General features: G+C 45.3%; 1 protein-coding gene across 8 annotated transcripts in view; it reads left to right on the top strand.

Annotated features, from left to right (window-relative positions):
• LOC310858809 (receptor-type tyrosine-protein phosphatase delta-like) overlaps window positions 1–16,406 on the top strand; it is a 192,122-nt gene that overhangs the window by 164,650 nt on the left and 11,066 nt on the right. For all 8 annotated transcript variants that reach the window (XM_083765086.1, XM_083765092.1, XM_083765090.1 and 5 more), the window contains 2 exons: window positions 2,834–3,119; window positions 15,232–15,410. In XM_083765086.1, the coding sequence (XP_083621212.1) occupies window positions 2,834–3,119; window positions 15,232–15,410 (465 nt within the window). The remainder of the gene's footprint in view (window positions 1–2,833; window positions 3,120–15,231; window positions 15,411–16,406) is intronic.

Raw genomic sequence — 16,406 nt, 5'->3', positions numbered from 1 at the left:
GTGCCGAGCCAGCGCAAGTGGGTACCGCATCCACATCGGACATACAGTAGGTAACCCAGCCAGCCCACCACCACCAGTAGCCTAGCACATACGTTACGGTTTAGGCTGCGCATTCATATAATTGACACTTGACAGCCCAGCCACTGCAGCGAGGCAATCTAATGTAGACTGTCATAAACGTGCATGGTCACGGTGTCAGGGACCACAGAGACAGACAGGACTGGAGGAGGAGAGACAGCTATTTTCAAAACGTGTGTGTGTGTGTGTGTGTGTGTGTGTGTGTGTGTGCGGTTGTCACAGGCTGTGCGCGTCCAAACTCATTCCAATGACATGTGAGATATTTGTTATTTAATTCATGGTTCACAGGTTCAGATTTTCGTTCACAAATACATATACTGTATCTTGTTGTATATTAAATGAATAAAGACTAAAAAATATAGACAACACACAGTGACAGTTGTTTGCAAGTTGCGTGCCGTCTGTGTGTGTGTGTGTGTGTGTGTGTGTGTGTGTGTGTGTGTGTGTGTGTGTGTGTGTGTGGGAGGGGGAGAGGGGTGAATGATGCGGGGAGCGAGGCAAGTGGGCGAAACTTTTATTGGCTTTCCATCATGTAACTATTGTAACTATGGTTTCCATACGTTGTTTGGTCTTATTGCAGTTGTTCATGTCGCAAAATCAAGGGCGAGGCTTGATTTCATAGAGCGTGCTAGATTGATTTCACCCACGCTCGAATTTGAGGCAGAATTTACACTCCATTGATAAATGAGGGCCTTAGTTACCAGCACACAGTGGTGGAAAGTAACTACATTCATTTACTTAGGTACTGTACTTAAGTACAATTTTGAGGTATTCATACTTTACTTTAGCCCTATATACATTTCGACCATTTAAACATAGCCGATGTACAAACTTGAGCTTGTAGATCTGCTATTTTCAAAAATATCTTTGAAATTAGACATTCTACTTTTGGTACTTTAAGTACACTTTGATGCCAATACTTTTGTACTTAAGTGCATTTAGAATTTTACTTGTAACAGAGTATTTCTACATTGCAGTATTGATACTTTTATGCAAGTAAAACATTTGAGTACTTTTTCCCCCACGACTGCCTGCCAGCCAGCACAGCACAAAATGTGAAGTGTTTGGGTGGGCGACTGGATGGATTGAGTTTCCGGACGGCGTGTCAATATAGGAGAGGACGTCTTCCTAAGACCAGCTCTGTATGCCTGCTGACTCGGCTCTCATGTCAATTACCATGTCCTTTGTGCACAAGTATTGCTGGCTGGCACCTCTACAGTATGACACATACTGTAAATGTCTTAGAGATTAGAGAGGACGGGTGTGGCATTATTGTAATGGCTCAAACTGAGTTTAACCACTTTGAAACCTGTACATTGCCAATCTACAAGCCCCACAAGGCGCATTGTGAGCTTGTAGGTCTGTCATTTTCAAATGTTTTTTAAACATTTTAACAACGCCGATCTTGTATGGGGGTCCCTGGCACAAGACTTGTGTGGGTCTACGGCCAAATTCATTCTGATTTAGGGGTCCTAGATATTAAAAGGTTTGAGAACCACTGATATAGGCTACTCTATATTCATAGTTCATATCCCACGGTACCAAGGTAGGTATTAAAAAAGTGGAATTGTAAGTGATGGCACAAAGAAATGAGCTGACAAAATTGGAAGTGGAACCATAGAGTAATAAAAGGATAGAGACCGAACCGGAGATAGACGGAGAACCCTTGGACAGACTTAGAGACAACTCAGATCAACATAGAAAGTTAGATTAGTAGCAGTTTATTCATAACAGTGCAGAGTAAAGAACAGCATTCAGAGGAGCAGGGCCTGCATTCGTAGGTTGTTTTTGCCAATCTTATTAACCACTAATATTTTGGCCACTGATATATGGTGTGTGTATTTCATTGGCAACTTCCTTGCACGGCCGTTCTGGGATAACTACAGCAGCTCGCTACGACCTGGCTGTAATAGTTATCTTGGGGTGCACCAGTACACAGTGCGCGCACGCCCGCACACACACATTGCTGGACCGCTGAGATTTATGGCTCTCCAGATGTTTGCAGCCGTGCCTGCAATTATGTGTGCTTTTCCCTTCCTAGACGTCCATGTCTGCTTCCTTGTGCTCGCAGCGCGTGCGTTATTTGTGCATGAGGTCTCGTGGCCTGTCCGCGTGAATTGAGCCTGTGGTGCCCACACGTGCGTTGCTCTCTCATGTTGGTCCATGTGACTTAATTGTTTGGCCTTCTGTATTTCCAATTGTAGTTTATACTAATGTTCAGGCCTGTATTCAGAGCTGTGCTTTTTTTACCCACAGCTCTTCACCTTACAGCTAACTTGAGCCTTTTGAGTGTTACCCTGTAGGGGCGATTAGGCTCATATACAGTATTGCTGAGAATTCTCTGAGTTAAATAAAATAAACCCACAAGTACATTTTAGATAAACAGATACAATTTTGACCCCCGCCCCCCTCAAAAGAAAACACAACAAAGAAACAAAGAATAAAATAAAAATATCAATAAGAATAAAAAATAAAAAGCATACAAATACAGAGACAAAACAAGACAAAACATCCGTCCATGTTACATACATAATCCGCATAACAGCGCAAGCACCCTAACCACAGAAGACCTTCAAATCAACCTCACATATCCTCAAGCAGAGAAGGATTCAACCTCTGAATGAATTGAAAGAATGATTTAACCTTTAAACTAAAAAAACCTTTTTGATTTAACCCAAAAATATCACTTTTACCCTACCTTTTCTAAATCTCTTTTATCACCACCTCATCCGTCCCTCTCTCTCCCCCCCCTCAGTGCCGGCGTGGGCCGCACGGGCTGCTTCATCGTGATCGACGCCATGACGGAGCGCATCAAGCAGGAGAAGGCCGTGGACATCTACGGCCACGTGACGCTGATGCGCTCGCAGCGCAACTACATGGTGCAGACGGAGGACCAGTACGTGTTCATCCACGACGCGCTGCTGGAGGCCGTGGCGTGCGGCAGCACCGAGGTGCCGGCGCGCAGCCTCTTCTCCTACATCCAGAGGCTGACGCAGGTGGAGCCGGGGGACAACGTCACCGGCATGGAGCTGGAGTTCAAGGTGAGGAGGAACTGGAACTGTGTCTGTCTGTGTGTCCCCTAGGGTAGGGTACCCTCACAGGAGGAACTGTGTCCCCTAACCCATTCTGACCTGAGATCAGATTCTACGTGCTATACGTCCAACCAGGGAAACTCCCCCCTGTCAGGCTTGGACCCTTATGCATTGAAGGAGGCATGAGGTCAGTCAGTTGCTCTCCCCAGGTTGGCGGAGGGAGTGTAGAGCCACAGGATTACATTAGATAATTGACACTGGGTGAAAAAATGGCTTACAAAATCGTGGGATAAAAATGGAAACAGATAGGGTGAGAAGTTCAGTCGCGCGGGAGAGACTCGGAGTAGAGCCGCTGCTCCTTCGCCTGGAATGGAGCTGGTGGTTCGGGCATCTGGTTAGGATGCCTCTCGGGGCGTCTCCCTAGGGAGGTCCTCGATGCACGTCCCACTGGGAGGAGACCCCGGGGCAGACCAAGGCGCAGATAGAGGGATTACTCATGGACTCAATTCAATTCAATTCAAAGGGCTTTATTGGCATGAGAAAACATACGTTTACATTGCCAAAGCAGAAAGAACAGTACAACAATACAGCAATACAATCAAAACAAAAACAAAAATTATGTACTTTGTCAGATTCTTCAATAGATCAACTTCTATGTTCAAGATCACTCGATGCAGGTATAGTGCAGGCATATACACAATGATTAGTCTTTACGGTGGTTGTGTTCCATTTGATATCCTTCTCCTATCACAGCAACTCACAAATCTTGCTGCTGTGTTTGCACATTGTTGTACTTCGCCCAGCAGATATGGGAGTTTTTTGTCATTGGTCATGTTTTCAAAATCTCCGTGTGTGGTTGTAATCTGTGGGAAGTATGTGTCTCTGATGTCTTGGTACAATGGACAGATGGTTAGGAAGTGTAGCTCGGTTTCCACTTCATTTAGTGTGCAGTGGGTGCATAGTCTGTCTTCTCTCGGGATACAGGTCTGCCTATGACGGCCTTTCTCGATCGCGAGACTGTGCTCACTGAGTCTGTACCTAGTTAAGATTTTTCTTTGTTTTGGGTCGGTCACAGTGCTCAGGTATTCTGCCACTGTGTATTCTCTGTTTAGGGCCAGATAGCATTCTAGTTTACTCTGCTTTTGTGTTGCCACTTTCCAGTGTGTCAGATAGTTTTCCTTTTGCTGTTTTATAATTTGGTTTAGTCCAATGGGTTTTCTATCTCGTGGCTCTGTTTGTGTTTGTGCCCGGAGTTCCAGGGCCAGCTGGCTGAGGGGGCATCTCTCTAGAGTTTCACTGTGTGTGAGTGCCTTGTTATGGAGTGCATCTAGGTCACTTTCTTTTAGGTGGTTGTAGAACTTAAGTGCTCTCTTTTTTATTTTGATTATGAGTGGGTATCGTCCTAATTCTGCCCTGCATGCATTATTTGGTGTTTTTCGCTGGGTACGGAGAATGGATTTGCAGAATTCTGTGTGTAGGGTCTCGGTTTGGTGTTTATCCCATTTTTCAAGGTCATGGTTTGCTAATGGTCCCCAGATCTCGCAACCATAGAGGGAAATTGGTTCTATCACAGAGTCCAGTATTTTAAGCCATGTTTTAATTGGGATGTCTATTTTGATGTTTCTTTTGATGGCATAGAATGCCCTTCTTGCCTTGTCTCTCAGGTCCTTTACAGCTTGGTTGTAGTTCCCTGTGCTGCTGATGTTTAGGCCAAGGTAGGTATAGTTTTTAGTTTGTTCTAGTGGGATTGTATTTAGGAAAAATTGGTGGTTTTGGCGGCTGGGCCTTTTTTGAAATATCATGATTTTAGTCTTGGTTAGGTTCACTGTCAGGGCCCATGTCTGGGAGAATTTGTCTAGGAGATCGAGTTGCTGCTGTAGTCCTTCCTTGGTTGGGGACAGCAGCAGCAGGTCATCTGCGTAAAGTAAGCATTTGATTTCTGTGTTTGCCAAGAGGATGCCTGGAGCTGTAGATTGTTCTAGCGTTTTTGCTAATTCGTTGATATATATGTTGAAGAGTGTTGGACTCAGGCTGCATCCCTGTCTAACTCCACGGCTTTGGGGGAAAAAGTCTGTGTGCTTTTCGCCTATTTTGACTGCGCATTTGTTGTTAGTGTACATTGATTTTATGATGTCATAGGTTTTCCCCCCAATGCCACTTTCCAACAGTTTGTACATCAGACCCTCATGCCAAATTGAATCGAATGCTTTTTTGAAGTCGACAAAGCAGGAGAATAATTTGCTTTTGTTTTTGTTTATTTGGTTGTCAATTAGGGTGTTGAGAGTGTAAATGTGGTCTGTTGTGCGATATTTTGGTAGAAAGCCAATTTGTGATTTGCTCAGGACATTGCTTTCTGTCAGGAAATTTAGAATTCTGTGGTTGAGGATCATGCAGAGTATCTTTCCGAGGTTGCTGTTTACACAAATCCCGCGGTAGTTATTTGGGTCATATTTGTCTCCACTTTTGTGGAGTGGCGTTATCAGCCCTTGATTCCATGTGCTGGGGAAAATCCCAGAGCTGAGCACGATATTTAGGAGTTTTAATATGGCCAGTTGGAATTTGAGGTCGGTGAATTTTATCATTTCATTTAGAATTCCGTCTGCCCCACAGGCCTTCTTTGTTTTAAGTGTTTTTATTTTGTCTTGTAGTTCTTTTAGGTTGATTTGGGAATCTAGTGGATTCTGGTAGTCTTTTATGGCTGACTCTAGGTTTTGTAGTTTATCTTTTATTTGTTTTTGTTCTTTGTTCTTCTCGATTGGGCCAAAGAGGCTAGAAAAATGGTTTACCCATATATCTCCATTTTGGATGGGTAGTTCGTCCTGTTTTAGCTTATTAAGTCTGTTCCAGTTTTCCCAGAAGCTGTTTGTCTGTATGGAATCCTCAATATCTTGCAGTTGGTTTCTAACGTGTTGGTCTCTTTTTTCTCTTACTGTGTTCTTGTATTGTTTCAGTGTTTCCCCATATTGGAGACGTGTGTTGTGGTTGTCTGGGTCTCTGTGTTTTTGGTTTGATAGTTTCCTTAATTTTTTCCTGAGATTCTTGCAGTCATTATCGTACCATTTGTCATTCTCAAATTTTTTTCTGGCTTTCTTGTTTGATACTTTTAGGTTTGCTAGTGAGGCTGTAATTTCGAATATATAATTGAGGCCTTCTACTGCCCTGTTTACACTTTCACTGTTTTCTTCAAAGGTTTTTTCTAGGAACTGGTCCAGTTGTGATTGGACTTGTTTTTGTCTAATAGCATTTTGGAAGGCTTCTGCGCTGTGTTCCTTCCATTTGTAGCGTTTTCTTATATTGTGTAGTTTGTTTGGCGTTTGTTCTTTGTGTCTGTGTGTTGATCTGTTTAGATAGGCCGTGGTTCTGTTGTGGTCCGACAGGGGTGTTTGCGGGCTGACTGTGAAAGCTCTGAGAGATGCCAGGTTCATGTCAGTGATGAAGTAATCTACCGTGCTGTTTCCCAGGGATGAGCTGCATGTATATCTACCGAAGGAGTCCCCTCGGAGTCTACCGTTAACGATGTACAGACCCAGTGAGCGACAGAGTTGTAGTAGTTGTGACCCATGTTTGTTTGTTGTTTTGTCGTGGTTGAATCTCGGGGGACATGTTGGGGAGCTGATGTTTTCCCCTCCTGGTAAGTGTTTGTTTCCCTGTGTATTGAGGGTGTCAGGCCCATGTCCTGTTCTGGCATTTAGGTCTCCACAAACTACAATGTGACCTTGTGCCTGGAAACGGCTGATATCCTCTTCTAATGTGGGGAAAAAGTCCTCCGTAAAGTAAGGGGATTCAATTGGGGGGATGTAGGTAGCACACAGGTATACATTCTTTTCGGTTGTGGTAAGTTCCTTGTTTATTTCTAGCCAGATGGAAGAAGTTCCAGTTTTGACTAGCTTAATGGAGTGGATTAGTTCAGATTTGTACCATATTAGCATACCTCCAGAGTCCCTTCCCTGGGTGACTCCTGCCAGCTTTGTAGATGGTACCACAAGTTCTCTGTAGCCAGTAGGACAGCCAGTGGGGCCATCCCCTCTGTGCCATGTCTCTTGTAGAATAATGATGTCTATGTTTGCAATCTCTTTGGCAAAGTCTGGGGTTCTGCTCTTGATGCCAAGGGCAGTCGACCTCAAACCTTGTATATTCCAGGATGATATAGTGAGTGATTTGTACTCCATTGTTCACATTGTTCTTACATTCCAGGGGTTCTGCCCTGGGCCCATGCTGAGTAGAAATCCCTGAACATCTGCTCGATGCTGTGTGTGTTGGGGATGGCTCTGGTCATCGCCTGTGCGTATGTGTATGGTTGGTGAGGGAGGGGGAGAGTGGGCGGTGGTGCGACTGATGCGAGAGTGTATGGGATGGACATCAGTGGTATGGGTGAGCTGTGTATGTCATGAGGTCTGGGTGGAGCGGTGGGGGTGGGCATCAGGGGTGTGGATGGGCTACCCTGGAGTGTGGTATGAGGTCTGGTTGGAGCGGAGGGGTGTCTAGGAGAGGGTCTGCCTGGTGGATAGGGGTGATGTCTAGTAGAGTGTCCTGTATATGCAGTGCGTTGTGCTCTGGGTGTAGGATGTTGTCCACGCTGGTTGCGTTTGTAGGATGTTGCGTCTGTAGGATAGTCGCGGTCGAGTGCGGTGTCCTTCAGGCTCTTTGCAAATGCTGGGACTGCTGGGACTCACTGGCCTTGGAACGTCTCGGGATCCCCCAGGAGGAAGTCACTAATGTTGCTCTGGAGAGGGAAGTCTGGAGCTCTCTGGTGGAGCTGTTTGCCCCGTGACCCGACTACGGATAAGCGGTTGAAGATGGATGGATGGAAAAATGGAAACATATTGTGTCCATGACAAACATGAGACTATGGCACATTAGGAGTCCAACTAGTGGTTCTCAAATGTTTTATTTGCAAGGACCCCTTGCACCCTCTGAGAGTGTACAAATGGGACCCCATTTGTACACTCAGAGTTACAGACCTGTTTTGGTCATCGAGTGCTAGCTCCGTATGCGTTTCTGGTAATAATATTGTCCACTCGTTTTGTATGTCCATAAGGCAAAACATTTCCACCAGCAGAAGGATTCTGGCCATGGTCTCGAGAGGTCCCAGAACAGAGTTATATAGTGGTGGCCCCTACTCTGAAAACGTGTACTCTAGGTGGTCTCCCTGTGGACCAGGTGGTCTCCCTGTGGACCAGGTGGTCTCCCTGTGGACCAGGTGGTCTCCCTGTGGACCAGGTGGTCTCCCTGTGGACCAGGTGGTCTCCCTTTGGACCAGGTGGTCTCCCTTTGGACCAGGTGGTCTCCCTGTGGACCAGGTGGTCTCCCTGTGGACCAGGTGGTCTCCCTGTGGACCAGGTGGTCTCCCTTTGGACCAGGTGGTCTCCCTGTGGACCAGGTGGTCTCCCTGTGGACCAGGTGGTCTCCCTTTGGACCAGGTGGTCTCCCTGTGGACCAGGTGGTCTCCCTGTGGACCAGGTGGTCTCCCTTTGGACCAGGTGGTCTCCCTGTGGACCAGGTGGTCTCCCTGTGGACCAGGTGGTCTCCCTGTGGACCAGGTGGTCTCCCTTTGGACCAGGACAGTGGACGGTGTGACATTGTAAAGGTTCCTGGATTGACAAACCCATAAGTAGCATGAGAATGATTGGAATTTACAGCAGTAGCAGCACACCACAGGCTGAAGGTGAAAGTGGGGAGGAGGGACCCTCCTCACAGTTAGTTTCCTTAATGCTACCGTGCAGTGGTGGGAAAAGTACTCGCATGTTTTACTTAAGTAAAAGTATCGGTATCAAAATGTACTTTAAAAGTACCAAAAGTAGAAAGTGCTCATTGTGCAGAATCTCCCGTTTCAAGTTTTCAAATGTATATAAAAATCGTTTGCAAATAGCAGATCATGCGTCGACTCGCAACGCATTGTGAGCTTGTAGATCTGCTATTTTCCGAAATGTACATACTGTAGGGCTGAAGTGGTTTGTATGTTTTGTAATACTAATGCAAATCTGCAAAGTAGATAGTAAAGTTTTCACATACATTTAGTGAAGTAATAGTACAATATTTAGATCCGAAATGTAGTGGGGTAGAAGTAAAAGTATTGGAAATTGGGAATACCCAAGTAAAGTACAAATACCTGAAATTGTACTTAAGTACAGTACTTGGTTACTTTCCAGCTCTGCTACAGTGTAGTGGTAAGGCATTCCTGTGCTAATGGGAATGCTTTCCTCCAGAAGGACAAAACCACTGGCGTTCACTGGATGATTTGCCCAGCCGTAGAGTGATGCAGACCAGATGGCATATCATGGTTATCTCGACCCGACACTCAGATTGTGGGGCAACATTTAGAGATACTATAGGGTTTTTCCTTCCACCAGCCTCAATAAAATGGCAAGCAATGCAATGAAATGCATTCAAGTGCAATGTCGTATCCCTCTGACATACAGTGTTGAGTTAAGTGATTTTGTCGACTAAAACTATGACAATTTTTTTTCCGTCGACTACCTTTTTTCACTGACGATCACAAAATGAAAGACTGAATATATTGACAATTTCGTCAACAAATAAAAACTAGACTAAAATGTTAGGAACGGACTATAGTGCATGAAGTGCAATAGTGCATCATTGCTTTCAAGTAATAAGGGTCTTGCAAACGTGAAGCGAGGAGAAAAAAAAAGAAAAGCTAAACAGAATCCAGGTCTGGTGAGTCGCGGGCGTGTGCACGTAACGAGCACGCGCGCAACAAATTCACGGGACCTCGCTGACGTAAATACGCTTGCGTTGTCGCACCGCGACTTCTCCGAGCAAAAACGCAGATCTCGTTGAAAATGAACTATAGGCGCGCTGACCACTGAAGCTGGTCTGGTTGCTTTCTTGGGTCCCAGTACTATGTTCAGACATTTTCTGTTGCTTTTTTTCCCCCCACTTTCCGTCATTTCGATGTCACATAAATACCATTTATTTCCACTTAAACCCTATATACTTGCGTCTCCCAGGACTCTGTTGTACTCTTTTTCCCTAGATCAGGTATTTTCACAGACTATTTGCCTATTTTGGCCAAGATGTTCACCTATTATGACATGCCCAGGATATGGATGGCAGGGTTAGGCCTGTCACAATCATTTCATAATCAAATCACAATTCTTTGAGATAATCGCAATTATTTTGTCATAATCGTGATAACCGTTTCCATGTTGAAAGAGGTTCATACATAAAGAATAGCAGATTTACAAGCACTGTTATTACTGGGTCTTTGGTATGACCCGGCCGGGGATCGAACCCCGACCGACCTCCCAGTCTCAGGGCGGACACTGAAACCACAAGGCCACTGAGCGGGCCTAAAAGGCAAACGGAAGTGTAACTTCTATTCATAACGTTCCAATTTCCAACGGCAAAAACACAATTAAATCGTTAATCGCAATATTGTTTGTGTGACAATCAATCGTCAACTTGGATGTGTCATGGTGACAGCCCTACAGTAGCTAGGGTTGAAATGAACGGGCGACTAAATGGCAGTGGTGGAAAGCATTTACTGTACTTATACTGTACTTAAGTACAACTGTGAGGTATTGTGAGTATTTCTAATTTCCTGTACTTTTACTTCTACCTACTACTATACTCTCTCAGAGGCAAATGTTGTACCATTTTGTAGCCATATACTTTTTTGGCCATTTGAAAATAGCCGATCTACAAGCTCACAATGCGTCGCGGTGTGACACATTGTGAGCTTGTAGTTCTGCTATTTTCAAAAGATTTTTTTTAATACATTTTGAACATGTGAAATGGGTCATTCTGCATAATGAGTATACTTTCTACTTTTGGCACTTTAAGTGCATTTTGATACCAATACTTGTACTGGGAAGCAAAGCACAGATGATGGCGTGACACAAAAGAGCGACTACAGTATACGTCAAACTCTGTCGATAAGAGCGGGAGTCAAACTCAAGCCGACTGACACGAAGAGACCACTGTTGTTGATACTGGAGGCTGCATCAGAGAGACCCCAGTCAACTAGCCCATTGACACCCGAGGACCTGCATGATCCCACAACATTAATGTCCTCGGAATCACTGACAGTTTTCAGAAAAACCCATGTTTCTATATCAGTGGTTCTCAAACTATTTCATGTCAAGGAGCCCAACAATTATATGTAAATTGGCCGCCGACCCCCCCATCTTAAATATGTTCTTCCAGGGACCTCCCAGAAGCAAAGATTTTAGTTAAAAACTTTCGCTGTGGAAGAATGTATATTAAATTCTCAAAGAGATGCACAAGTTTTTTTTGCGATTTTTCAAAAATATCTACTTGTAGATCTGCTATTTTTTCAACAGCTATAAAGTCTAAAATAATGGTTAAAGTGGTTAAAATCTATACATAAGGTGACACAGATGCATCCTCGGGTCTAAATGGGCTATAGAGAGCCTGTGGTGGGGTGTGGGATTTGTCTCCGAGCCAGTGTGTAAGAGAATAGGGCGACTGATGTTTTCTCCACCACAGTGTTCTTCTAATATCCACCGGTGGTCCCGGTCTGGGGTTCGTGAGACCCCATTGTTCCCTCGGAGTCTGTGGTTTTTCACTCTCTCTCTCTCTCTCTCTCTCTGCCTGCTCTCCTCTTGTTCTGCCGTTCGCTTTCGCCCGCGTCAACCCGCGGTCACAGGCTATTTTCTGTTCATTTGTATGTGCGTGCGTGCGCCGTGCGTGCATGAGTATTGTTGCTGCCAGGCAGAAATCTTGTATCTCCATATTTCATCTTTTTAATGTTTTTCAGGGGCGCTAGCCCCTCCAACGTCTGACTTTTGAAATTATGTCATATGGCAGCCAGGTCTATGGACCTTTTAATGTTTGTTTAGAGCACTTTTGACACTTATTTGAGTCTGTCATAATAAAGGCGCTAGAGTGCCAAGCAGATGAGGCAGATTTTACTCTGAAAAGCCCCGCCTTCCAAAACCGGGAGACATAATCTTCCATTGGGCGTACAGGCTTTAGTTCCGACATACTATTGATCCGACAACCCAAACCCCTAACCTCACCATAACCGCATGAATGCACGTCAGATGCATGTTCGGGAGAGACGGGTGATTTTCGCACGTCGGACCTGCGTGTGCATCCGTTATTACGTCACGCTGTCACATCTAAACTCTCTCTAGAAGCGTTCACCCAGACGGGAACCCCTTTTGGTGTTTATAGCTTTATGTTATACTTTAGCTATTGAAAAATAAAAGATCTACAAGCTCACACCGAGTGTCGCGAAATTGTGAAAATGTGCCTAAAATCTTTTAATACACTTTTAATACATACATACATTTTTAACTAAAATCTTTGCTTCCGGGGGGGTCCCTGGTATAACATATTTTCAGATGGGTGTCGGCAGCCAATTTACATAAAAATTTTGGGGTCCTTGACATGAAATATTGAGCACCACTGATATCGAAACATTTCAGATAACTGTCCATGATTTAGAAGACATTTTTTTTAAATATCGACGTCAGGCCTAAATAGGTTAATATTCCAAACGAGATGCATGCTTTAAGTCAGAAATGAACATTGGCGCTTTGCTCCAAACCATGGAGAGCGCCGTACAGTAGATGTAGAGTTACTGTATGAGACACTTTGGTCGGCCCGTAAACAAGGAAGCCAAACACACAAAACAAACCAAAAAAATAAATAAGTCTGTTAAATCTGTCAGTTGTTTATAAATATCTGAACCAATGAAACGTATTAAAGAGAAGCTTGTGGCTACATTGGATCCATGCTGCAAGAACACGGCTTCCTTTTTCCAATTCCTGAAAGTAATTACACTTAACACTTAAGTAACATACAAGCTTTCCAGCCGACACCGGTGACATGCGTGCATGTAATGTGTGTATGTGCAGTGTGCGTGCGTGCGTGTGTGCATGCGTGCGTTCTGGGGGTTTTCGCTGATGCAGGATCAACTCTGGTTCACATATGTGCGTGGAGACAGTGTGGGGCCTTGTGGTTTCCTGAGCCCCCTTTCCCCTCTCTCCCTCTCTCCCTCTCCCCAGTTTCCTCTTCCTCTTTCCCCTTTGCCTCCTACACCCCCCCCCCCCCCCCCACCACCACCAAACCCCCACCCCCACCCAACCCACCACCAAACCCCCACCCCCACACCACCACCAATATCCCCCCATACTTTACAGACCGGTACCTCCTCCCAACCCCTTCCCTCCTGCTTGAGTTTATTCAGTTTGCCGACGTTGTTTGAGGCGTTTGACTTGGCCCCGGGCCCCAGACTAGTCTTGTTGTTTCTGTCCAGAACAACAACAAGAACGAACCCCGCGCGGGGCCTGAGGTTAAACACATTTGAATATGGTTTTAAAATATTTAAACAGCCTTATAAGTGATGTTTGAGTTGCTGACTGCACGGACGCCAGGTCACGATCACGTCCCACTCCGGACGCCAGGTCACGATCACGTCCCGCTCTGCGATCCATATTTAATCCTTTGAGACCTGACATTCTACAAAATGTCATGACAGTTTTCTGAAAAAACGTTATGTTATCAGTGGTTCTCAAACTATTTCATGTCAAGGACCCCAAATATTGGCCGCCGACTCCCAATTGAAAATATGTTGTTCCAGCCAGGGACCCCCCAGAAGCAAAGATTTGAGTTAAAAAAATGTTCACTGTGAAAGAATATATTCAAAGATTTGATGAGAATGTGGTATTTTTCAACATCTAAAGTTTAAAATAATAAACGCTGGTTAAACGCTATATCAGGTGACACAGATGCGTTCCTGCCCTAAAGGGGTTAAACCCTACAGTATTATTAGGGGTTGGGATAAGGAGGAATGGGATCCAACGCTGAGGAACCGGAATCGCTTCCATCACATTTTGGAACCGTTTCAGGAAGCGCTTTCAACACACTGTCAGAGCTGGCCTTCACATGGTTCTCAAACTATTCAAATCCATGGAGCGCCATAACTCAGAGAGGGTACAAAGGGAACCAAATGGACCCGTAAGGGACATTCACCCCAAATAAGCTGACCCCAAATAAGCTGATCTACATGCTCATAACAAGCTTGTTTGTAGAGGGGAAAACAGATCAGATCATGCACTGAGGGTTTAGGTTTATTTTGTCTGTCAACCGTATACAGTATGTTGATCCTTCCTTCCTTCCTAACTTCCTTACTTCCTGATATCCCTCCTTCTTTGCACCAATGCCCCCTCCCAATTATTTCTTTCTTTCTTTCTTTCTGACGTACCCCTCTCACTATATCCATTTCTTCATTCATCCCTTTCTCCATGCTTCCTTCCCTTCCTTCCCTCATCTCTTACACTAAAACTAAACAGTGTCATGTCTGTTCCATCCTACAGCGTCTGGCCAGAGCCAAGGCCCACACCTCCTATATAAACACTAAACAGTGTCATGTCTGTTCCATCCTACAGCGTCTGGCCAGAGCCAAGGCCCACACCTCCTACTGTATAAACACTAAACAGTGTCATGTCTGTTCCATCCTATAGCGTCTGGCCAGTGCCAAGGCCCACACCTCCTATATAAACACTAAACAGTGTCATGTCTGTTCCATCCTACAGCGTCTGGCCAGTGCCAAGGCCCACACCTCCTATATAAACACTAAACAGTGTCATGTCTGTTCCATCCTACAGCGTCTGGCCAGTGCCAAGGCCCACACCTCCTATATAAACACTAAACAGTGTCATGTCTGTTCCATCCTACAGCGTCTGGCCAGAGCCAAGGCCCACACCTCCTACTGTATATAAACACTAAACAGTGTCATGTCTGTTCCATCCTACAGCGTCTGGCCAGAGCCAAGGCCCACACCTCCTACTGTATATAAACACTAAACAGTGTCATGTCTGTTCCATCCTACAGCGTCTGGCCAGAGCCAAGGCCCACACCTCCTACTGTATATAAACACTAAACAGTGTCATGTCTGTTCTGTCCTACATCGTCTGGCCAGTGCCAAGGCCCACACCTCCTATATAAACACTAAACCGTGTCATGTCTGTTCCATCCTACAGCGTCTGGCCAGTGCCAAGGCCCACACCTCCTACTGTATATAAACACTAAACAGTGTCATGTCTGTTCCATCCTACAGCGTCTGGCCAGTGCCAAGGCCCACACCTCCTATATAAACACTAAACAGTGTCATGTCTGTTCTGTCCTACAGCGTCTGGCCAGTGCCAAGGCCCACACCTCGCGATTCGTCAGTGCCAACCTCCCGTGTAACAAGTTCAAGAACCGGCTGGTCAACATCATGCCCTATGAGACCACGCGCGTCTGCCTACAGCCAATCAGAGGAGTGGAGGGATCCGACTACATCAACGCCAGCTTCATCGACGGATACAGGTACGGTCCGTAGGCCCTCGGCCTACTGTGTCCTCCTCCTGACACAGTCATTACATAATCGCCCAATCACAATGGCAGTGACTTTAATCCTTGAATCCTTTCCATTTGTATATAAATAATCTTTTGAAGATCAGAGGCAAGTCTCCAGACGTAAATACAAACACAAATCTTTTGAAGAAGGTTCATAAATATTCAAAGAATTTCACAAATAGAGGAAACTTTAGACCTACAGCTTGTGGGTCGGCTGTTTTTCACTATTTTCAAAGATCTTTGAAAGTATAAAAATAATGATGAAACATTTATTTATTTGTTTATTTGCTATTTAAGTTATTTGTTACTAGAGCGGTGCCCGTTGGAGCCTCTACATCGGTGCCCGTTGGACACTGGTCTACTTGGAACGATGCAAGTTGGAAATGGATGTCAGATATTATGTCTGTGTCCCTTTTATGCCCATATATGGAGTTCTTTGTCAGGCATGCCCAAATATGGAGGATGATGTCAGAACAGGCCAGCTCCATATATGGACACTGGGCAGGGGCTCTGACCAGAGCCCAGACAGAGGCCTTTTTGGGGCGATTCCGGACAACCGTGGGTCCGACCGACTTGACACCGGGCACTACACCCCCTGTGGTGGGGTGGAACTAGCCTGGTTAATAAACCAGACCGAATCAGCCGTTGGCAAAAACAAATTGCCTACCGGCGGATTTCGGTCTGGAGAGGTTCAATTGTACGCCCATTTTCTACACACGAGAATGTGGGCGCCCAATAGGGACACGGTATGCAATATGGGCGGGCTTTGGTACAGTGACGTTCAATGCTTGAGACCTTTGACTGACAGTAGCTCTGACCAATTGCGTCAAAGAGAAAATGTTTCCCTGGAAATGAAATCCAAGCTGAGCCTCCCCAGACTAATATCCCGCGGATCCGTGCGATATTAGTCTGGTTTATTAACCAGGCTAGGGTGGAACGCGTGTGTCGAAGTCGGTGGGGCGATTG

The sequence above is a fragment of the Protomyctophum parallelum genome (genome assembly GCF_964188405.1).
Source record: "Protomyctophum parallelum genome assembly, chromosome: 5".
NCBI classification, from domain to species: domain Eukaryota; kingdom Metazoa; phylum Chordata; class Actinopteri; order Myctophiformes; family Myctophidae; genus Protomyctophum; species Protomyctophum parallelum.
Note: the sequence above shows the minus strand (reverse complement) of the source record. Positions and strands in the feature narration are given on the sequence as shown.